The sequence below is a fragment of the Nelumbo nucifera genome, chromosome 1 (assembly GCF_055504915.1).
Source record: "Nelumbo nucifera cultivar China Antique chromosome 1, China Antique-T2T, whole genome shotgun sequence".
NCBI lineage: Eukaryota > Viridiplantae > Streptophyta > Magnoliopsida > Proteales > Nelumbonaceae > Nelumbo > Nelumbo nucifera.
Genome location: NC_142649.1, coordinates 26,401,170 through 26,421,840, shown reverse-complemented (window position 1 = coordinate 26,421,840; position 20,671 = coordinate 26,401,170). Strand labels below are relative to the sequence as shown.

The window sequence follows — 20,671 nt, the reverse complement described above, 5'->3', positions numbered from 1 at the left end:
TAAAGATGTCAATCATACCTAGCTTGCATAAATCAGCCTCTAGCTTTGCCTCATCTCAACATTAAAGCTGCTGCTAGTTTAAAAGAAACATTGCACCGTGTAAAAGTTATGTAGTTGTTGCTTGTCTTTTCGTTGTTGTATTTATTGTACTGCAATTGAGACACTATCGATTCATCCTTTAATGTTACTGGTTTGTATTGGTTGTTTATTTTATGTTTTATCACTTTTTGTTTCTGCAGTGTGGGAAATCTGCTGCTATCTATGCCTGTGCTGAAGAACAAGGGTTTCAAGTAATTGAGGTAGTTTTGAAACTTAAAGCAACACATACTATTGTTGGTACAACTTGAGTTTATTGTTGGGATTTTAGGTCATTTATTATTTGATTTATTTCAAATACTTTAAGATGCATTTAAACATTGCCACACATATATAAGCATATATGTCTGTGTACACCTGTTTACATGCATGTATTTGGACAATCATGATTATGCATCAGTTAAATGTTTAGTATTAAATATCATTTCACCATGCCATCCTTGAGTACACTGTAGAAGCCAAGAAGCTATTCCCATGCCAATATACATGCATTTTCCTGTTTAATGTTATACCATGGCGTCATCCTTGAATTATCTGTTTGGGAGACTCAAATATCAGGCTTTCCTTGAAGTATACTGAGATTTCATTTGCCACCAAATCTACCATTTAATTTGAAGCTGTGTCTCCCACCTATACTTTTTTTTATTGTTTGCACTTGGAGAAACATAATCCTTTTTTTTTGATGAATAAATTTGGACCATTTCTCGATTTGTGCGTGTCATCCTTGTGCAGGGGCCATGCTAATCTTCTCTGTATCGTTCCAATTTTATCAGATGTCTCCGAAGAGACTGGAGAAACATAATCCTTGAAGTATTTATTTATTTATTTTTTTTGGCCAGTGGAGGGGATATCTATTGAATGAGGTGGCTTAGAGGGAGGTCTTGGTAATCTTCATACTTTGGTAACTGGTTTTATGATTTTTCTCCTTGGGTGATGGTATGTTGGGGATTGAAGATAGAAATAAACAGTTTTCTTCAGATAAGGACATAGCACTGATGCGTGATGCAAAAATGGGGCCAAGTAGGTTTACAGTGGTTGACCACAAAACTGATCAGATGATTGAATCAATTAATCACTCAGCAATTTGAGTAAAAGACCAGTTTTTGCTTTTATATATATATATCATGGTGTAAGACAATGGGGTTACAAAAGTACTTTGACCTGGCTGACCCAGTGTTGAACCTGGGTCAGAGCGGACTGTTTTAGACCAATTATTTATCTAATTGAGGGCCATTTGCATTAGCTAAGTGTTAGAACATTCCAGAATAGTAATTAAAGGGTAAAATGGAAAAAAGACAAAATGTAGGAGAATTCTACAATATGAGAGACCCAAAATATTATAAATTGGGTCCCCATATCTAAACAGGGTGATCCATTAATAAAACACCAATCAGACCCATTAGGAGGGGAGAACCCATATTCCTTCTTTCCTCCTCTCCTCATTCTCCTGCTACTGTTCCAATTTCCCTTCTCTCATCTTTTTCATGATCTCACACTGCCATTGCCTTGGACCTTTGGAGGACTGACCATTGCCTCACTGGAGTTTACTCTCCAACACATGGAATCAATTTATCACTAAGCAATTTGAGTATAAAATTAGTTTTTTTTTTGTATATCTGGAGGTCACTAAAAGCGGTTGAGTGCTTTTAGTATTACTGCATGGCTGTTCAGAAGATGAAGACAGAGAAATTGAAACCAGAAGATAGAGCTTGTCTTGTAGGATGGTGATGTTTAATGAGACAATTATGATGAAGTCGATTAAAAATCTGATTTTGCTTTCACTAAATTAGCTGTTCTAGACTGTGCAGCTGTTGGGGGAGGGGAAATGTCAAAAGATAGATACAAGGCAGAAGTAAAATATTCTCTTTGTGATTAGTAGGGAATCTGTGATTTGGAATTTTTTGGTTTCTGGGTTAGTTTTAGTACTGGGTGTTAAGGGACATAAGTTTGTGGAGCTGGATTTATTTTCGTCATATGTGCTGCTTTCTTAGAGAGCATTATAGTATGTTCATCATATGCAGGTCACTAACCTTGTGGCTTCTATTTTTCTCATCTTGTTTTCCTATCTTTTCTTTGCTTCCCTTGTTTCTTTGGTCTGTTTGTTTGAATCATTTTTGTATCCTTGATCCTTAAAGTATTCTCTTAGTTACCAATAAAAATCCCTGGAGTTGCATGATGTCCATGGAATATTGTTGATATGTCAATGCAACTATAGGCAATATCAATGCTTTGGTGGGCATTATTAAAGATTGAACTTTGTTTGATAGTAAGTAAGATATATTAAAATAAAGAAAAAACCTGTATATTGTAGACTTTGTGGCCCAACGCAAAAACCAGCTGGCACCGCACAAACACTACAATAATACTTTCAACCCACAGAATACTTACTGATCTCAAGAGAACTAAAACAGAACAAGAAACACACCACCAAATCAAGGCATTCAAATATCTGATCCACGTCCACCACAGGTAACAGCAAACTAGTTACCATAGCTGCCTTATCTATCTTCTATTTTCTCTCCTTCTACTCAACATGTTTCCAACATCTCATTTGGATTGATGTCTCCTCCTTCCTTTTGCCCCTTTGAGAGCCTGTATATTGAACTTCGTTTATGATAAATTTATCAGTTTTTGCTGAAATGAAGAAATCTTGGTCAAGTCATCTATTTCAAATGCCAAAATAAAGAAACCCTAGAAAAACAAAAGATTCCTTACTATTATTATTATTATTATTATTATTATTATTATTAATTTTTGGATTGTAGATTTTTTGATAGATAGGGGCCATTACTTGGTGTTATGGTAACATTTTGAGCTGGCAAGCATGAGAATGTGGATTTGATTCTGAGGGCAGCCACTTTACGACAAACATTGCCAAAGGTTAGGACTATATGCAGTCTACCCCTCCCAAGAACCCAGATATCTGGAACCAACATTGGGTAATGTCTTTTTTCGTTTTTTATATTTTTGATAGGTTTAGAAGTGAACAACTACACTTGAGTTGTTTTAGAAGTTAACAACTCATTTGGGTTGTTTGAGGCCAAGCTTACGTTTGTTAAATAAATTGTAGTTTAATTCATCTGGATAATTTTAGTAATGAAGATAAAATGTAAGAGCTACTGAAAATTAAACATGGAAGAAAATTGAAGCTGAATCAAGTATTATTGAACATGATGCTGTTCATGTGTACTGTTTACATCACTGTGGAGCAATAAATAAAATAATATGAAGGGGAAAAATGTGTGAGTTTTGAGATCAGAACTCTTATCTGAAAAGAGAACTCCTCTTTATTAATTAAAAAAAAGTCCAATTACACAACTCAGAGCAAAAAAAAAAAAAAAAACAACACATAAGATCTACCTATGCATCTATTATAATCTTAATCTGACATGTATAGCAATTTTAACTCTAATTTTGGACTCCTAACTACAATATAATTATAAAACAAAATAAATGACAAATAAAAACTAAAATAACCTACAAGCAATCTTAATTAGATTAGGACTCAAATTAATTAAAAGGCTGCTACTACTTCTAGGATCTTAGTTAATGACCCTAAATTAATAGAAGAGCTTCCTTGAAGATCCAGTCACCATTGAAAACTTCAACACTTGTACTGAAGCTTCTTTCTTCAACTTCTCATATTGATAACTCCAAAATATGTTATAATACCCAGATCTGCTATGCGACCATAAATCATAGAAGTCAGACTTAGAAGGCTTGTTACACTTTCCTAAATCTGTAGTAAAGACCCATGGAATTGCTTGATGACAAATTCTCCTTAGTCTTGCATTTCTTACAGGTCTGTGGTTATTTGTACTGAAGAACTTATGGAAGGATCTGATTCATAGACAAATTTTGTGGTGACATTCCATATTCATGCATTAAGGCTGTGTTTGGTTTAAAGGAAAAAGTAGGGAAACCTTTACAAATCATGTATAGGTTTCCCTACATTTCCCTTCCTTTCCCTACTTTTTCCTTCAAACCAAACATAGCATAAGGGATTGAAAAAATTGAAGATAATCCAATTTCTCTATTAAGTAACCTAAACTAATCTTCTGACCATAGTAAATGTTTGGCCATCTGCTTTAATTGAGTTCCAGATGTGGATTGCAATTGGGTTGAGTAGCTTATTGCCTTCCAGGCTTGTTGGTCATATGTGGAGTTATAAAATCCTGGAGAAGGATGACTTCATGATGGGTTAAATAAGAGCACCCATTGTAGGAAGTTTTTCATGGAAGCAGTATAGGATTTCTGCAGAGATGCATTTCTTTGGTGGCGTTTCAACACCAAATTTATTACTGTCATATCAAGGGTGGTATGGAGGAGATCATGTTACAAATTGGCAAATTGATAAGTCTTCTAGGAAGTTCCTAAAAACGTTTTGGTAAGTCTTAGCAGGAAGCTTGTGGAAAGTTTTAGGGGGATTGGCTCACCTTTCCAAGGGGTTTTGTTTTTTTTTGGATAAATGTTTCCAAGGGGTTTTGTTGAGGGGTGGCATATTCTTGGAGTACTTTTTTTGCCAATGAATCCATTGATTCATGATGTTGACCATTTTTTTTGGATTGGTAACTTGAACATTATTAATTGTGATAAAAGAATAATATGTAGAATGATATTAGTTGGTGTTTTTATAGGCTTGCATATGTCACCTATCCCAAAGTTTTGTTCTAGTAAAACTATGTCACCCCCCAAAAAAGCTGTTCCCCCTTAATACTCTGTTTTTCCGGTGAATCAATTATGCTGTTTGCAGATTAATGTACCCATAGAATGGAGATAACCATTTCCCTTCCTAGGCACTTGATTTCTTTCAAATCGTGCTGGTGATGCCATGTTCTCTGCCTGTCATTTCTCAACCATCCAATTACTACCTTAGGAACCCCTTTAATTATCAAGTTACTCAAGTTTAATCTTCTTTTTTGGTAGCCTAGCCTAAGCCCTTGCAACAGGGAAAGCAGTTCAGCCCTGGTGGAATTTCCAATGCCAACAGGTCCAGAATAGAGGGCTAAAAAGTTCCTTGACTATCTCTAAAAGCTCCTATATCTGAATTTCCTTGGTTCTTCATGCTACAGCCATCGAAATTAAGCTTCACTTGGTATAATATTAGGCAGTCCAAACCAGCCTCAATGTAGGAAGAAGAATTAGCCACCATCTGCCATTCTCTAAGGATGCCATCCTTGGTGAAAGCTGCAAACAGCTCCAATGTTTTATCTAATTGACCACTTTTATAGAGATATTTTCCATGGTTGGCCCTAAAATTGACTTTAAATCTTTGAAAGCTCTCACATTCTTGCCTCTCATACAGACCAAAGGATTGCTCCCCTAGTGCATCTCCACATAATCTTTTCTCTTTTCTTGGATGGGTTGAAGAAAGGGGTCCTGAAGTGGCTTTAATCATCACCTGGATGAGACCACCTACAACTGAAAAGAGCAAACAACCTCTCCCATATTTTAGAAGTGAAGGGAAGGAGGTTAGTAGATGGTCCAAGCCAAATGGACCTATCTGGAAAAGCATGCAAGAGGGGTGGTTGCAAGACCAAAAAACTAGAGGAGCAATGGTAGGAAGTCAAGGTAGAAAGAGTCCAAATTCTGGAATTGGGTTTTGAGAGATCAAGGAGAACTCCCTCTAAATGAGTAGTGAAGTCAATAACTTGAGACTCTTCAAAGTGCCTAAAGCGCCTTCTAAGACCCAAGTTCCAAGAAAGATCCAATCTAGAAAAGGGGGCACAGTGGGAAATGGGTTTATTCTTGAACGAGGATAGGGCATAGATAGTAGGTGAAAGCTTTCTCAAAGGTTTGTCTCCTCATCAAAGGTCTTCCTAGAATTTCACTTTGTTGCCATTGGAAAAGTCATAGTGAACATGCTGAAGGAATGAAGGATACATCAAAGGGATGTCTTTCCAAGGAGAAGCATGGGTTGCTCTATAGGTCAACGGTTGCCTTGGCATCCCAGCCACTAACAATCTGGCCATGAATAGTGCCAGTTATTTTGTACCATTAGGTTGTCTTGCTTGAGTGGGAATCTCAAAGCCATTTACTAAGGAGAGCTGAATTTTTATGCACCAATCTATCAATTCCCAACCCCCTTTCTCTCTTATTTTTGCAGATTAGGTCCTATTTGATGAGACGGTCCCTCTTGGTATCCCCAGGTTCCTTAAGGAAATCTCTCATTTAACTTTTTTAATTTCTTTGCCACTGATATTGGAGTTTTAAATACTGAGAAGAAATAGATGGGGAGGTTTGCCAGCGTGGATTTAATAAGAATAACGATGCCCCTTAGGGAAATATAGTTTTTCTTCCATGAATCTAATTTCTTGGTTATCCTGTTAACCACTGGATTTCAAAAATTGGTGGTCCTAGGGTTCCCACCCAAAGGAGCCTAAATATTTCATTGGCCATTTAGATACCCTACAGCCTACCTATATCAAAGGATTTTTCCTCCTGAAATTCTTTCAAAGCTGTTAGTGGTGTTAGTGAAGGGGTATTTCAGTCTTTGTACTTGTTGAGAATGCTGATGTGTACTGTTATATTAGTTCGAGTGCCTCTTACTTAAAGAAGGGCACTCAAGTCTTTTCCAATAAGTTAATAATATAATAACAGGTCTGGCCGAATCAAGGGATTAACTTTTTTCCCTAATTCGAACTAGCCTTTCTCTCTTCTCTCTTTTCTTCTTTCCTCTCCTACTTCTTGCTGTCTACTTTACTCTACAGTCAACGAACAAGACAGAATTCTATGGCAGGTCAAACTTCAACATGGTATCAGAGCTAGGTTCACCAAATCAGACTTGCTAGAATTCTGCCTTCTGCGCATTCGAATTAGGGTTTCACTTGGGGTTCTCAGTTGTGAGTTGGAGACTGGGAAAAGGGCTGAAAAGGAGTGATCGCCCTCTTCCCTAGGAGGTCTCTATGCCTCCGATTGTGTCGTTGGTGATTGGTTGCTGTGGTTTCTAAGCCCTAGTTAGGGCTGGTATGTGTGGTGCAGTGGTGTCTCAGCCCTTCATATGGTTGGCCTTCAGGTGATGAGGTAAAGTTTTTTTTATATATTTTTTTTTGGAATACATGAGAGGTGTAGTACAGTTCGCATGATGGGTTTTCAGATTGCAGTATGCTAGGGTTTATGCTAGGGTTTATTCTGGTTTGTGTGTGATTCGAATGGCAATAGTGTCTACTGAATGGTGAAGCTTCCTATAGTTGTGGATTAATGTTGGTGGTGTTACAAGTGTGGTTTTCAGCTTTTGATATCGCTGAAATCAGTGTGTAGACCTCGGTGAGTAAGGGTTGTGGTGTTGTAGTTTTCAGCATTTAATACTGCTGAAATCAGTGTATAGATTTCGGTGAGTAGGGTTTGTGGTGTTGCAGTTCTCAGCTGTTGAAATCAGTGTGCAGATTTCGGTGAAGTGTCTGTGTGTAGTGTGCAGTGTGTAGTGCTCCTAACTCAGTGCTCAGAATTAAGGGAGTTCGGCAATGGCAGATAACAGTGATAGTAAACCTAGTGTCATGATATCTACTGACTACCTGAATGTCCAAATGACCTCCATTAAACTGAATGGAGAGAATTATGTCCCTTGGGCCAAGTTTGTAGAGGTTTTTCTGAAGGCGAAGAAGAAAGTGAAGCATATAAGAGAGGAGAAACCCCCCGCTAATTCTCAGGAGTATGAAGACTAGGAACAGGAAGATGCACAGATCATTACATGGTTGTGGAACAGTATGGAACCCAAAATCAGTGTGAACTTCATGTTTCTTGACACAGCCAAAGAGGTGTGGGATCATGCTAAGAAACTGTATTCAGGGCAGGATAATACCACTAGGGTATATCAACTGTATCAGGAATACTTCAATCTGCAATAGGGAAATCAGAGCCTTGAGGAGTACTATGCCAATGTGAGGAATATCCGTAATGAGTTAAATGTCTATCATCCTCTCACTTCAGATGTCAAAGTTCAACAGCAACAGCGAGAGCAGCTTGATGTGACACGGTTTCTGGTGGGGCTGAAGTCTGAGTATGAACCTGTACGAGCCCAGATACTAGGGGGATCTGCTCTTCCATCTTTAGAGGAGGTGTTTGCTCGTCTTCGGAGGGCTTCCATTGGATCTATGGACTCTAATGTCTCCGATAAATCAGCATTTGCAGTGTCAAGAGGCCGAGGTGGCAGAAGTGGGACTCGAGGAACCCAGCCTGGCAGGAGTGGTAGTGGTGGATCTACACATATCCGTGGTGGTGGTCGTACTGGAGGCAGAGATTCAGGGGGAGCTCGTGGTAGAGGACGTGGCTCGGGTCCACGGAAGTGTACTCACTGTGGTTTGGATGGACATACCATTAACTACTGCTATGACTTACATGGTCCTCCCTCGACGTGGGCCAACCATGCCATGACTAGTGACACCAGTTTTAGCTCTACACAGGAGAAACGGTCAGCTGACCCGATGCCTTCTATTCCCTCAGATGGTCTAGGCAAGGAGATGGTGAGTGTTCCTCGTGATGAGTATGAGAGGTTTGTTCAATCCAAGTTGCAGCAGAACACAGCTTCCTTTGCACACTCAGGTATGGCTTGTTTGGCATCCACACCCAACCCCTGGATTATTGACTCTGGAGCCTCCGATCACATGACGGGAACTCCAGGTGTGTTTTCATCTCTCACTCATTGCTCAACATCACAATCTGTTACCCTTGCTAATGGCTCCACGTCATCTATCTGTGGTGTTGGTAATGTTGACCTAGACCCTGTATCCCTATCCTCTGTTTTATATGTACCTAAGCTTCCATTTAATCTTATGTCTGTTAGTAAGCTGACCAAGTCCCTTAAGTGCTCCATCACTTTTTACCCTTCTATGTGTGTTTTTCAGGATCTCAAGACGGGGATGAAGATTGGTGGAGGGCATGAAGCCGGTGGACTGTATTATCTTGATGGTGGTGGACGAACGTCAACGGCTCTTCAGCCATCCATTTCTCCTCTCCAGTGGCACTGTAGATTTGGTCATCCTTCGCTGAAAGTGTTGCAGTCCTTAGTCCCTTCATTGAGTCAACTTTCTGTTTTAGATTGTGAGTCTTGTCAATTTGGGAAACACCATCGTGTTCCCTTTCGTTCTAGGGTCGATAACCGTGTGTCGAGTCTTTTTTCTTTAATTCATTCAGATGTTTGGGGTCCTTATAAAGTGATGTCATATAATGGATACCGATATTTTGTTATTTTTGTTGATGACTGTTCAAGAATGACGTGGCTCTATTTAATGAAAGAAAGAAGTGAATTATTTTCCATATTCCAGAAATTTTATGCTGAGATCCGCAATCAATTTGGTGTTCACATCAAAATTTTCCGTTCTGATAATGGTCGTGAATACTTGTCTTCATCTTTTCGAGAATACTTGGATCAACATGGCATTATACACCAAACTTCATGTACCTATACTCCGCAACAAAATGGGGTTGCTGAGAGAAAGAACCGCCATCTTGTAGAAACGGCATGCTCCCTCATGCACCACATGAATGTTCCCAAAACTTTTTGGAGCGATGCAATGCTCACCTCTTGTTTCTTAATTAATCGGATGCCCACGTCTATCCTTGATGGTCGTTCTCCTTTTAGTGTCTTATTCCCCAAAATGTCTTCGTTTCCGCTTTCTCCTCGGGTATTTGGGTGTGTCTGCTTCGTTCATAATCTGAGTCCCGGGACTGACAAGTTAGATGCACGTTCCGTGAAGTGTATCTTCCTTGGTTATTCCCGAACTCAGAAAGGGTACAAGTGTTATCATCCTAGTTCTCGTCGTTCCTTGGTATGTGCTGATGTTACATTCTTCGAGTCTACTCCGTTCTTCGTGGGGTCCAGTGCTGCTGCTTCCCCCACATCACCACCTCCTCTTCCTCTTCCTGTGGCTGATCCACCTCCTCTGGTTCCAGTCATGCCTACGTCCTTGCCTCCGGTGCCACCATTGGTTGACCGTCCACCCATCCGTCACGTGTATACACATCGCCCACGTGTACCGGCTGCAGCTCCTCCAGCTTCATCACCGTCGACAGATCCAGCTCCAGCTCCGACACCAGCCTCCGACCTAGATCTTCCTGTTGCCTTACGGAAAGGTAAGCGTACTTGCACCCTTCACCCTATTTCCAATTTTGTTTCACTTACCCACCTCTCCGCTTCCCATCGCTAGTTCATATCTTTGTTATCCTCCGTGGTTGTTCCTAAGGATGTCCAGGAAGCCCTTACCTCTCCAGAGTGGTGCCGTGCTATGGAAGAAGAGCTCTCTGCTTTGCATCATAATCACACTTGGGATCTCACCGCTCTTCCTCCTAGGAAGCAGGCTGTCGGTTGTAAGTGGGTGTATAGTGTTAAGTACTTGCCAGATGGTCGTGTTGAGCGCCTGAAGGCGCGGCTGGTTGCCAAAGGGTACTCCCAAACCTATGGCATTGACTACACGAAGACGTTCTCCCCGATTGCTAAGATAGGGTCAGTTCGTGTCGTCATCTCTCTTGCAGCTATGTCTGGTTGGCCTCTCCATCAGCTCGATATCAAAAATGCCTTTTTGCATGGGGATTTGCTCGAGGAGGTCTACATGGGGCAACCACCCGGGTTTGTTGCTCAGGGGGAGGATGGTAAGGTATGCAGACTTAAGAAGGCTATTTATGGACTTAAACAGTCCCCTCGAGCATGGTTTGGTAGGTTCAGTGAGGTGGTCAAGAAGTTTGGTATGAAACAGTGCCAAGTTGATCACTCTGTCTTCAGTCTTGACTCTTCGACAGGTAAAATAATATTGGTGGTGTATGTGGATGATATCGTTGTGACTGGGAATGATAAAATGGGCATTGATAGATTGAAGGCATTCCTACAGGAACACTTTCAGACAAAGGACCTTGGCAAGTTGAAATACTTTTTGGGCATAGAGGTAGCAAGATCTAAGCATGGCATTAATTTGTGCCAGAGGAAATATGTGCTTGATTTACTGGAAGAAACAGGATTGTTGGGTACTAAACCGGCTGAGACACCTATGGAAACAAATACGAGGCTGAGCAGTGATATAGGTGAAGTGTTTGAAGAGCCTGGCAGATACCGACGACTTGTAGGCAAACTAAACTATCTAACCATTACTCGGCCAGATATTTCATTTGCGGTTAGTGTGGTGAGTCAGTTCATGCAGAAACCTTTGGTCCCACATTGGAATGCAGTGCTAAGGATTGTGAGGTATCTGAAAGGAGCTCCTGGTCGTGGTTTGCTGTACAGAAGTGGTGGAAAACTGGTAGTAGAAGGATACACCGATGCTGATTGGGCAGGTTCTATGTCTGATAGACGATCTACCACAGGCTATTGCACCTTTCTGGGGGGTAACCTGGTAACATGGAAAAGTAAGAAGCAAACAGTTGTGGCAAGAAGCAGTGCAGAAGCAGAATATAGGGCCATGGCACATACTGCTTGTGAACTAGTGTGGCTGAGGAACCTTCTACAGGAGATAGGATATGACATCAGTACTCCAATGAAGCTCTATTGTGACAATCAGGCAGCGGTTCATATCTCTTCCAATCCAGTGTTTCATGAAAGAACCAAGCACATCGAAGTTGATTGTCATTTTGTGAGAGAGAAGGTGCTGAATGGGGTGATAGAAACTGCATATGTTAGTACGGGAAACCAGTGGGCAGACTTGTTTACAAAAGGCTTGAGTCGGGGGAGAGTGGACTACATATGTAACAAGCTGGGATTATATGATATATACTCACCAGTTTGAGGGGGAGTGTTAGTGGTGTTAGTGAAGGGGTATTTCAGTCTTTGTACTTGTTGAGAATGCTGATGTGTACTGTTATATTAGTTCGAGTGCCTCTTACTTAAAGAAGGGCACTCAAGTCTTTTCCAATAAGTTAATAATATAATAACAGGTCTGGCCGAATCAAGGGATTCACTTTTTTCCCTAATTCGAACCAGCCTTTCTCTCTTCTCTCTCTTCTCTCTTTTCTTCTTTCCTCTCCTACTTCTTGCTGTCTACTTTACTCTACAGTCAACGAACAAGACAGAATTCTATGGCAGGTCAAACTTCAACAAAAGCATTTGATCATCTTTGCAAAAAAGAAGGATATCATTCTCAAACAGCAAATGAGTTGCCACTTCCTCCTCCCTACCCTCAAGTCCATTATTAACCCTGCCCTATCTTCCCTCATGACATTGATCAAATTTCATATCACTATGTGCAAGATAGATTTTTCTTTTTAAATTCTACAACCATTTATCATGGGAGTTTGTCGACTACTTGATCCATAAGATGGCTTTCTCCTAAGGTGGAGTAGATTCAGGGTTTGTTTCTCAAAAGATTATTTTCTCTGAGCCTAACAAATGTTGCTTCAGACACTTCCTATTAAAAAAGCTTGAGGGGGAGGTTTGGAAGTTATCAAAGCAGGAGAAATACCAACTTTTCAAGGATGGGAAAATAACTTGGTTTTAGAATGCCTGTCAAATTTACCTGTTTACTACCTATCCTTGTACTATGAATCCAATTGTACCTTTATTATGGTGTCAGATCACAGATGAGGCCACCCAGTGTTGCACCATGTCTTTTATCTTTGTTTTCATTCTTCTGGTTCTTTCTAATTAACTGGAATACCAATGTAACTAGATTCACCAAATCCCTCTGTCCCCCCAATTAATAATAATAACAGTGAAAGTATTATTACACTGGTATAGAAAATGGTGGGTATATGCAAGTTCAAAGTTCCAGTTCCCAACATTCAGTACAATAAAACCCAAAAATACTTGTACCTTCAATTGGGTCACTTAAGAATATGTACAAAAACCCTTATTTCAGTAATGAAAAGCCCCAATATAGCTTAATCCTCAAAACCTTCTTGAAAGAAAATGGAATTGGCTCACCTAGGAATCCAATGGAACAAGGAGTTTCCTCTGGATGCTGAAAATCTAAACTCTGATTTGGTAGATGATTTCCTCTGGATGAATTCCTCCTAAATTTTAAGTGTCCTATAAACCATAGATACTGAATTTCGGGACCTCCATGTAAGAGATATTAGCTTAGCCGTGGTTGAGTTACCTATTCTAACTAGAATTGAGATTCTATTTCTATCTAGCAGTCTTGTTACCATTTATGATGTTAGACATTTAGCTGAGATGCATTGTTTTTTGTTTTAAATTATTTTAGGGCCTGATTCATGGACCTTAGGTACTAATTGAATTGTTCATAATGACATTACTTCATCTGTGATGTGATTTTTTCAGTTTCTGATAATTCAAACTTGAATATTTTAAAGGTTTAACAATTTAACCATAATTTAATAAGTATAGTATTGATGAAAAATGATACCTGTTGCTTTGCTAGGTCAGTGCATCTGATTGGCGAAATGGAGCTCTTATGAAGGAAAAGTTCAAAGAGGCAGTAGAATCCCATAGATTTAAATGGTATAGCAAAACATTCCATAATGAATGTGTGTTCTAAAGCTTGCAATGTACTCTCTTGGGCTAATGATTTCTTATTGGCTGTACTTAAGTTGTTTACATGCTTTTCAGCTCTAAAGCCTTTTCCTCTTACCTATGTTTGAAGTGGTATAGACTATGTCAAAATGTTCAATTGAACCTTTTGTCAACCAGCTTGAACACTTCTGACCACTTGATCAGATCGAATATTTACTTATGAATGCTTTTGGGTATTGAACAATTTTTTCCTGAAAACACGGTAATGCTATATGTGTTTTTATGTTCTAAGGTGAATATTATGGGACATGGGACTCTTTATTTTTCGAGCTGCATAATAAATAGCTACATAACAATGACATGGTATATGATACTATCTCAACACATGCATAAATACATTCAGACACATCTGTTTAATTTGTTTGTTCATTTGTTTTAATGAGAACTATGAATTCAACTTGCTAATGACACTATGAAAACTATAAATACATTCAGACACATCTGTTTGTTTTGTTTTAACAATGACACTCTTTATTTCTATCCGAACTTGCTAATGTTATTCATTCATTCTTCCTAGTAAAAGATAATAAAAATTATAAAACCATTTTTTTTGTAGGGATTAAGAAATTAGACCATAACATGGATTTGTTTGGGCTTGCCTCTAAAGGGCTTGGCACAAAAGAAGCTTGTAGAATTAGGAATAAGATATGTTTAACATCATATTGCCTATTTGAAATAGTGCAATTTGGAAAGAAATGATGAAGTTGAAAGTTTGACATACGTGAATATGTTTTATATGCTATATTTGATTTTATTATTTGCATTTTTAATTTGAGCTAATACATTTTTTTTAAATATTTAGTTTAAAATTAAAGTTTGCATTTCTAATTAATGCCTATTTTAACATTTTCATAATTTATTTTTAATTTTACATTTTTTTTTGCAATTTTTGATCTTTTTTTTACTTTGTGCCTTGCCTTTTGCCTCGTGCCTTGGGTGCAAAATGCCCTTTGTGCTTTTTTTTTTGTGTGTCTTGTGTTCTTAAATCACTGGATTGACTGAAGAGATATATAGCTTGAAGTCTGCTCTATTTGGGAAGGATTTGTGGGAAGATTGATGGGGGGATTCAGATGTAATGGTTTTGGGTGACTAGTAAAAAAATACAGAATACATAAAAAACAGAAGATAGAAGAAGCAGGGAGGCACATATTTGTTGAGATGTAAAGACATAAATATTATCTTGCCTGCCATATATTTTTGGGTTCCTATTCTGAGTTCAAATTGTAGTGCTATGTGACCTGAGTAAGTTGTGAAACATTATAGAACATATACTTAATTCCTGAAGAAACTTTGTTCTCTTCTTTGTTGATGAAATGACTCACACTTCTTCAGGTCAACAAAGAATTCTATGGGCTCATTGAAGAATCCTATCTTGGGACTTTCCTCAGCTCCACTACATAGCAGAGCATCCCAAGAGCTTGACAGTGAGGTAATTGAACTGAACTCAACAGATGAGGAAGAAGCGGAGAATACAATGATTGAGTCTGCAAATAATGCAAATGGTTATAAGGAGAATGGGACTGCATCTACTCATGGTGGAAGAAAGACATTGGTCCTTTTTGAGGATGTAGATATCGTTTTTGATGAAGATCGTGGTTTTGTTTCTGCAATACAACAATTTGCTGAAAAAGCAAGGCGTCCAATTATACTAACAAGCAATTGTAAGAGTTCTGGCCAATTAGGAACTTTAAGATTGAGTCACATTCTAGATTTCTACCTTTTGTTATTCAGAATGCTAATTTGGTCAATTGCAGGTGAGGATCCTCTCCTGCCAGATCATTTGGATAGACTAGAGGTGTCTTTTACAATTCCATCACCGAAGGAACTGTTTTCTCACATATACATGGTAAAAACTTTCAGAGCTTTCTATGCTTTTTCTCAGCATCTTTCATATGGAATTCTCCACCCTGTTTTTGGGATTCATATCTTTTAAATGCTCTGTAGGTTTGTACTGCAGAAAAAGCTGATGTTCAACCACAACTAATAGAGAGGTTTATTGAATGCTGCCAAGGTGATATTCGGAAAACCATGCTGCTGCTCCAGTTCTGGTGCCAGGGAAAAAGACATCAACAAGGTTAATGACTAGAGAGAAATAAATACATGTTACTTTAAAAACCTATAGAAGCTCAACTATTGTCATCTTTTTGCCCCTCTACTTTGCCAGTCATGCACATGAAAATGTTTTAACTATTAGTTTCATAATTAGAATATTTTTCCTTGCAGATCACAATCATGGGATTCCTGTTACTGAGACAAATACAAAATATGGAGTCATTTTGCATTTTTCTCTTGAAATGTTTAATCAGATTTAACAAAGAATATATGCCTCAGTATTTTTGGGTTTGTGATGCAAAGTAACAGGCTTTACTATTATAAATATAGAGTGAACAGACTTTTGATTTGGGAAAATGTCATGTTGATTTTGATTGAAGCAAAGTAGCAAGCACTTTGTGTTTATCAGTGTTTTAAAAGGCGTGGGAGGCGTACGCATGGAGGTGCTCCCAAAACGCCCTGAGGCGTATGGCAGAGGAGCTGACACCTCTGAGGCGTACGCCTCATGGACATCTGATATAAAAAGACAGAAAAAAAAGGAAAGGAAAAGAAAGGGAAGGGAAAGAAAAAGAAAGAGAAGAAAAAAAGAGAAAAGGAAAGGAAAGGGAAGGGAAGAAAAGATAAGGGGAAAGAAAGTGGTTTGCCACCTGCCCCTTCGGCTGGGGGGCTACCCCCCCTCCCCCTTTTCGATGCAGCCCAATTTGTTTTTTTTGAGTTAGGGGGGGGGTCTTGTCGAAATGCATCTTTATTCTTCTTAATGTAAAAGATTTTTATTAAAAATAAAGAAAAAATGAGATCCCCCCTTCCTCTTCATCCTCCTCCTAACCCCCCCCTTAAGGAGGCTTACGCCTCCTTGTGTTTGGGAGGCTTACGCCTCTTGCGTTCTGAACTACGCCTCACGCCTCTAGGTAGTGGAACGCCTCGCGTCACGCCTCCATGTTTTAAAACATTGGTGTTTATTTATTCATGTAGGGTGGAAAATGGAAGATCTATTGCTGTTACTAAGAGCCTAAGACCATAAAGAATACAGAAATTCTTTCCTTATATTAGTAAACCCAAAAGTACAAACTGAAAGATGGTTGAGTGGATTTATTTGGCGATGATCTTTTTATGGATAGACTATGGGCATCTGTCACATATGAATGTACATTCAGTCATTTCTTTGATTAAAATTTCATTCCTTTTGCTATTTATATTTCACTGCTGAGATTTGTAATTTAGTCTTTTGAACTGTTCAGGCAATAAAGTGCACTGTGCATATGGAGAACTGCCATTTGATCTTGAGGCTGGGCATTGGATTTTGCCAAAGATAATCCCTTGGCAATTTTCTTCTCAATTATCAAAGCTAGTGGAGAATGAGATCACCAAGTCATTGTCCATGATGAAGGAAAATGAAGGCTTAATGGATGTGGAGGAAGAAGCACTCAAGGAAGTTGAGGATGCCTTTGGGGTGGGCAACAACGAAATAGACAGTATCAAGGCAAAGAAGGAAGTGATGCTCAGAAATTGCTCCATTCATGATGAAAATATATTTACGACTCAATTCAATGGGATTTGTGACTCCGATTCATCTGGCTCCCCAGTTACGTTCACTCGGCGAATTGTGAGGCAGGGACACAATGCAATAATGTCTTCCCCATCTGGAGATGAGTGCTTAGATGGGGAACTTCCAGAGGTGTCAGAAGATCCAAGAGTTGAAGTCTTACCAGGTAGCTTTGCTAGGTCCCCTTCTCATGTAGCAGCAACTCATAATTACTTAGACCCATCTGCCACTTGTCAATTACATCATTCTGAAGGGGAAATATCAGAACAAAATCTCCATAAATGTTTAGAAATAAGTGATCAACAAGATACATGCAAATCAATTGATGTTTCATGTGTACCGGAATCTTCATTTGTTCCTGAAACAGAAATCAGTGGAGGGGGATTATTGTGTGGGACGGTATCTTGTGGTAATGTTACTGTAATGGCAGAAGCAGATTCTACAAGTAATGCCAGGTCAATTCAAAGCATGTCCTTGATGGGTGTTGAAAACATAGAAGATACTACAGCTAAATTAGATAAGAATGTAGAAACCCTATTGAGAAATATCTCTGATGTAGACGCAGTGTCTGTTCAAGGAGATGAGGAGATAGGGGATTCTCAAAATGAAGATGTGGCAACTGTAAGCAGAGGATATCAAGTCATGGATGAGTGTAGCCGAATGGATTTCTACAAGGGTACCACATTCATAAAAAGTTTTAGGTTTGCATCTGATCCAGTCAAGGAGGCATGGAAAAAATTACGTAGCTGTCGTGAAGAGCTGAAACCCTATGTTACGTCAGAACATAATCATGTATATCAGATTGTAAAACTTGCATCTGGATTGACCAATCTATTTTCTGAAGCTGACATACTGCTTCGTCACTGCCAACTGCTTATTAGTGTAAGGGATCTTTAGCTTCTCAAAATTTTGTGTTAGGATAACTTTAATTTTTTTTTTCGGTGGTGGTGGTGGACTTTTCTAAATAGTGTTGACTTTTGGTCACCCTGCTAATGAGCCATTTCTGCAGGATTCTTTGGCTCCACCAATGGTGCCTTGTGTGGAACCTGATGCATTCTGCTGGTGCCATGACCAACTGGATATGACATCAACAATTGCAGAACATGGCCTTTGCTTTTTTGAGAAGGAAAATGCTGCTGTGGAATCTAATTTAGGTTCTGAGCACAGATTGGATTTGTCCTGGGAGATGTTAACATGTGCAACTAACACAATGGCTTTGGGTAAGCTGGTCAGACAGGATATAAGCACAAATCAGACTTCATGTAGCAGGCGGCTTTGGGAAATTGGGCGACCAAGTAAAGTTTCTGCGACAAGGTAAAGAGCTAATCTTTTTGAGTTTAGAAAGATCTAGTTGTGATCCATAACTATGCTCCGCTACCCTTCCTGACAACAAGAAAGCATAGAAAAGGTTGACATGGATGGCCATCAATCATAGAGATGTTCCTGTTAATGAGATGATCTCCAGATAAAAATGCCATATCCAATGATCAAGTGTTTGTTTAGCACTATTGTGGTGCATGGGAGCTCTACAAATGGGCATAATTTTTTCTCAGCATCTGCTCTTCTTACTTGGGGGTTTTGTTTTGAATGTGTGATTTATTGTCATCCAGTAATTTACCTTTTGTCTGCATTTGTAATGCAGCAAAATAATGTTGCATCTCCATAATACAATTCAATCAATGATTCCTCCAAGATCTTACTCGGTTCTGAAAAGTGATGCGCTCCATGAGTACATGTCTTCCCTGGGTCAGATTTCGAGGTTAGGAGCTTCTCGTTCATCACAAAACAATAGGACAAAAAGCCGCAGGTATGTTCTTGTTAAACAAAATCTTACATGCCAAAACATCGTTGGATGCTGACTCATCTTTATTCACAGGGCCCGGGCTGCTCGGCACTACTTGAGTACTTGTGATTTCACATTATCTCCTGAAGATTTGTCATTGTTGGCTCAATATGGCCACTATGGCAAAGCAACACTGGACATGGAGGTCAGCTAACAATAACTCCTGTTTGGAGAAATGAAGGATGCTGGAATAAACTTAGTGAACTTTGGTCATTGACCCTGTTATGGGTAGATCCTAAAATCCCAGATGCCAAGACTGAAGAAAAGAGGTACTGGGAATGGTACCTTCCCATCCATGGATGTAATTTTGCCTTTAACCCTCTCCAAGCAAAGCTTTTGTATATATATTGCTGTTAAGATATTGAATGAACAAATTTCTTGGGCAGTTATTTGGTTTAGCCCTCCATTCCAATGTAATCACGAGTATCATCATTGTTTTTTAATGTTCTCCAGAGGTATTATTTATTGATGTCAAGCCAATTAATGTTTCTTTAATATGGACTATACGCAGTTCTATCACTTCCCCTTCTTAAACAAAGAGGTTTTATATGAGCAAACGTACATGTAGCATATGAAAAAGGGGACCGGATGGTCTATAACAAATCAACAAGGTTTGTAAGTGTTTAAATTATCTCAGAAATAACATGTCGGGTAGTTGCCTTGAGAGTTACAGTCATGTAGCATGAAGACCAAATGGCCTGTGACAAGTTCCAAGAAGTTGCATTTAAGTTACTTTTTTGTTTGGTAGACTGTTTAAATTATCTAGGAGCTAAAATGTTAGAAGCAGAAGAAACATATGTCTACATTTTTCTTTTGGTTTTTGCGAGGACAATTTACCTGAAAAGGTGAACAAGGATTTCGCGTGGTAGAGAAAAAACTAGTAACAGTGAATTTGAAATAAAAAAAGGAACAATTCATTGGTCTTGTATATGGGTCATGGGTGGATCGAATTGCAAGGGACGATAGGAATTTTGAGTAAATATGGAAAGTTAAGGGGTGATGTATGCATATTTTTGTCATTTTGTGATTTAGTTGTAATGTTGTCCAAAACTTGTAGTAGACGCCATTAACAGTTCATCTTGGTTGAAGGGGGGAAAACCATCAACATCTAAACAAACAATCTACACCAAGGTATTGCTAGACTAGAAAACAGTAGAGGTTCGAGTTCGAGATCATCAGTGGATATGTTCGATTGTTAATCATTTATCTGTATTTTCTTTTTCGATTGGATATGTTCAATTGCAACAACCAGGCATTCTAGCCATGAAATATTGATGTTGATCCTTTTCCTTCCAATCTAATCTCCATCACTTTATTTACAGGGTCAAATTTCCACCATATGGTCTCATGAACAATGAATAATGAATTCAGTAGTCTTTCCAGAACAAATATCAAGGGAAAAAAAGATCATACCATTTATCTTTAGCCAATCATGAACAATATATTCTTTCTAAAATTGTTATCATATTGTGGTACTATATAAGCATGTTTTAAATAAAACAAAAAAAAATCATAATATTCAAGTAGTATAATTGCATCATTTTCACCAGACAACAGTAGTAAGAAGGAAATTTACATGGTATTGAATAATTCATCTTCCATAGGAGATGATGGCAGGCCTCCATATAATTTGCTTACAGAAGGAAACAGGAGCAGGTCTGTCTAGTCCACAGGCTTGCCA

The 20,671-nt window shown here is 38.8% G+C and overlaps 1 protein-coding gene and 1 non-coding gene across 5 annotated transcripts in view; one reads left to right on the top strand and one right to left on the bottom strand.

The window, feature by feature from the left end:
- LOC104609641 (P-loop containing nucleoside triphosphate hydrolases superfamily protein) overlaps window positions 1-19,485 on the top strand; it is a 66,464-nt gene extending 46,979 nt beyond the window's left edge. For all 4 annotated transcript variants that reach the window (XM_088896261.1, XM_088896262.1, XM_019199820.2 and 1 more), the window contains 9 exons: window positions 240-299; window positions 13,401-13,480; window positions 14,885-15,213; window positions 15,307-15,398; window positions 15,497-15,626; window positions 16,843-18,029; window positions 18,157-18,461; window positions 18,790-18,954; window positions 19,024-19,485. In XM_088896261.1, coding sequence (XP_088752387.1) covers window positions 240-299; window positions 13,401-13,480; window positions 14,885-15,213; window positions 15,307-15,398; window positions 15,497-15,626; window positions 16,843-18,029; window positions 18,157-18,461; window positions 18,790-18,954; window positions 19,024-19,144 — 2,469 coding nt within the window. In that variant the 3' untranslated portion in view covers window positions 19,145-19,485. The remainder of the gene's footprint in view (window positions 1-239; window positions 300-13,400; window positions 13,481-14,884; window positions 15,214-15,306; window positions 15,399-15,496; window positions 15,627-16,842; window positions 18,030-18,156; window positions 18,462-18,789; window positions 18,955-19,023) is intronic.
- On the bottom strand, window positions 783-885 carry LOC148803023 (U6 spliceosomal RNA). Its single transcript, XR_016081680.1, has one exon. It is a non-coding gene; the product is annotated as a U6 spliceosomal RNA (small nuclear RNA).
- Window positions 19,486-20,671: the final 1,186 nt, after the last annotated feature.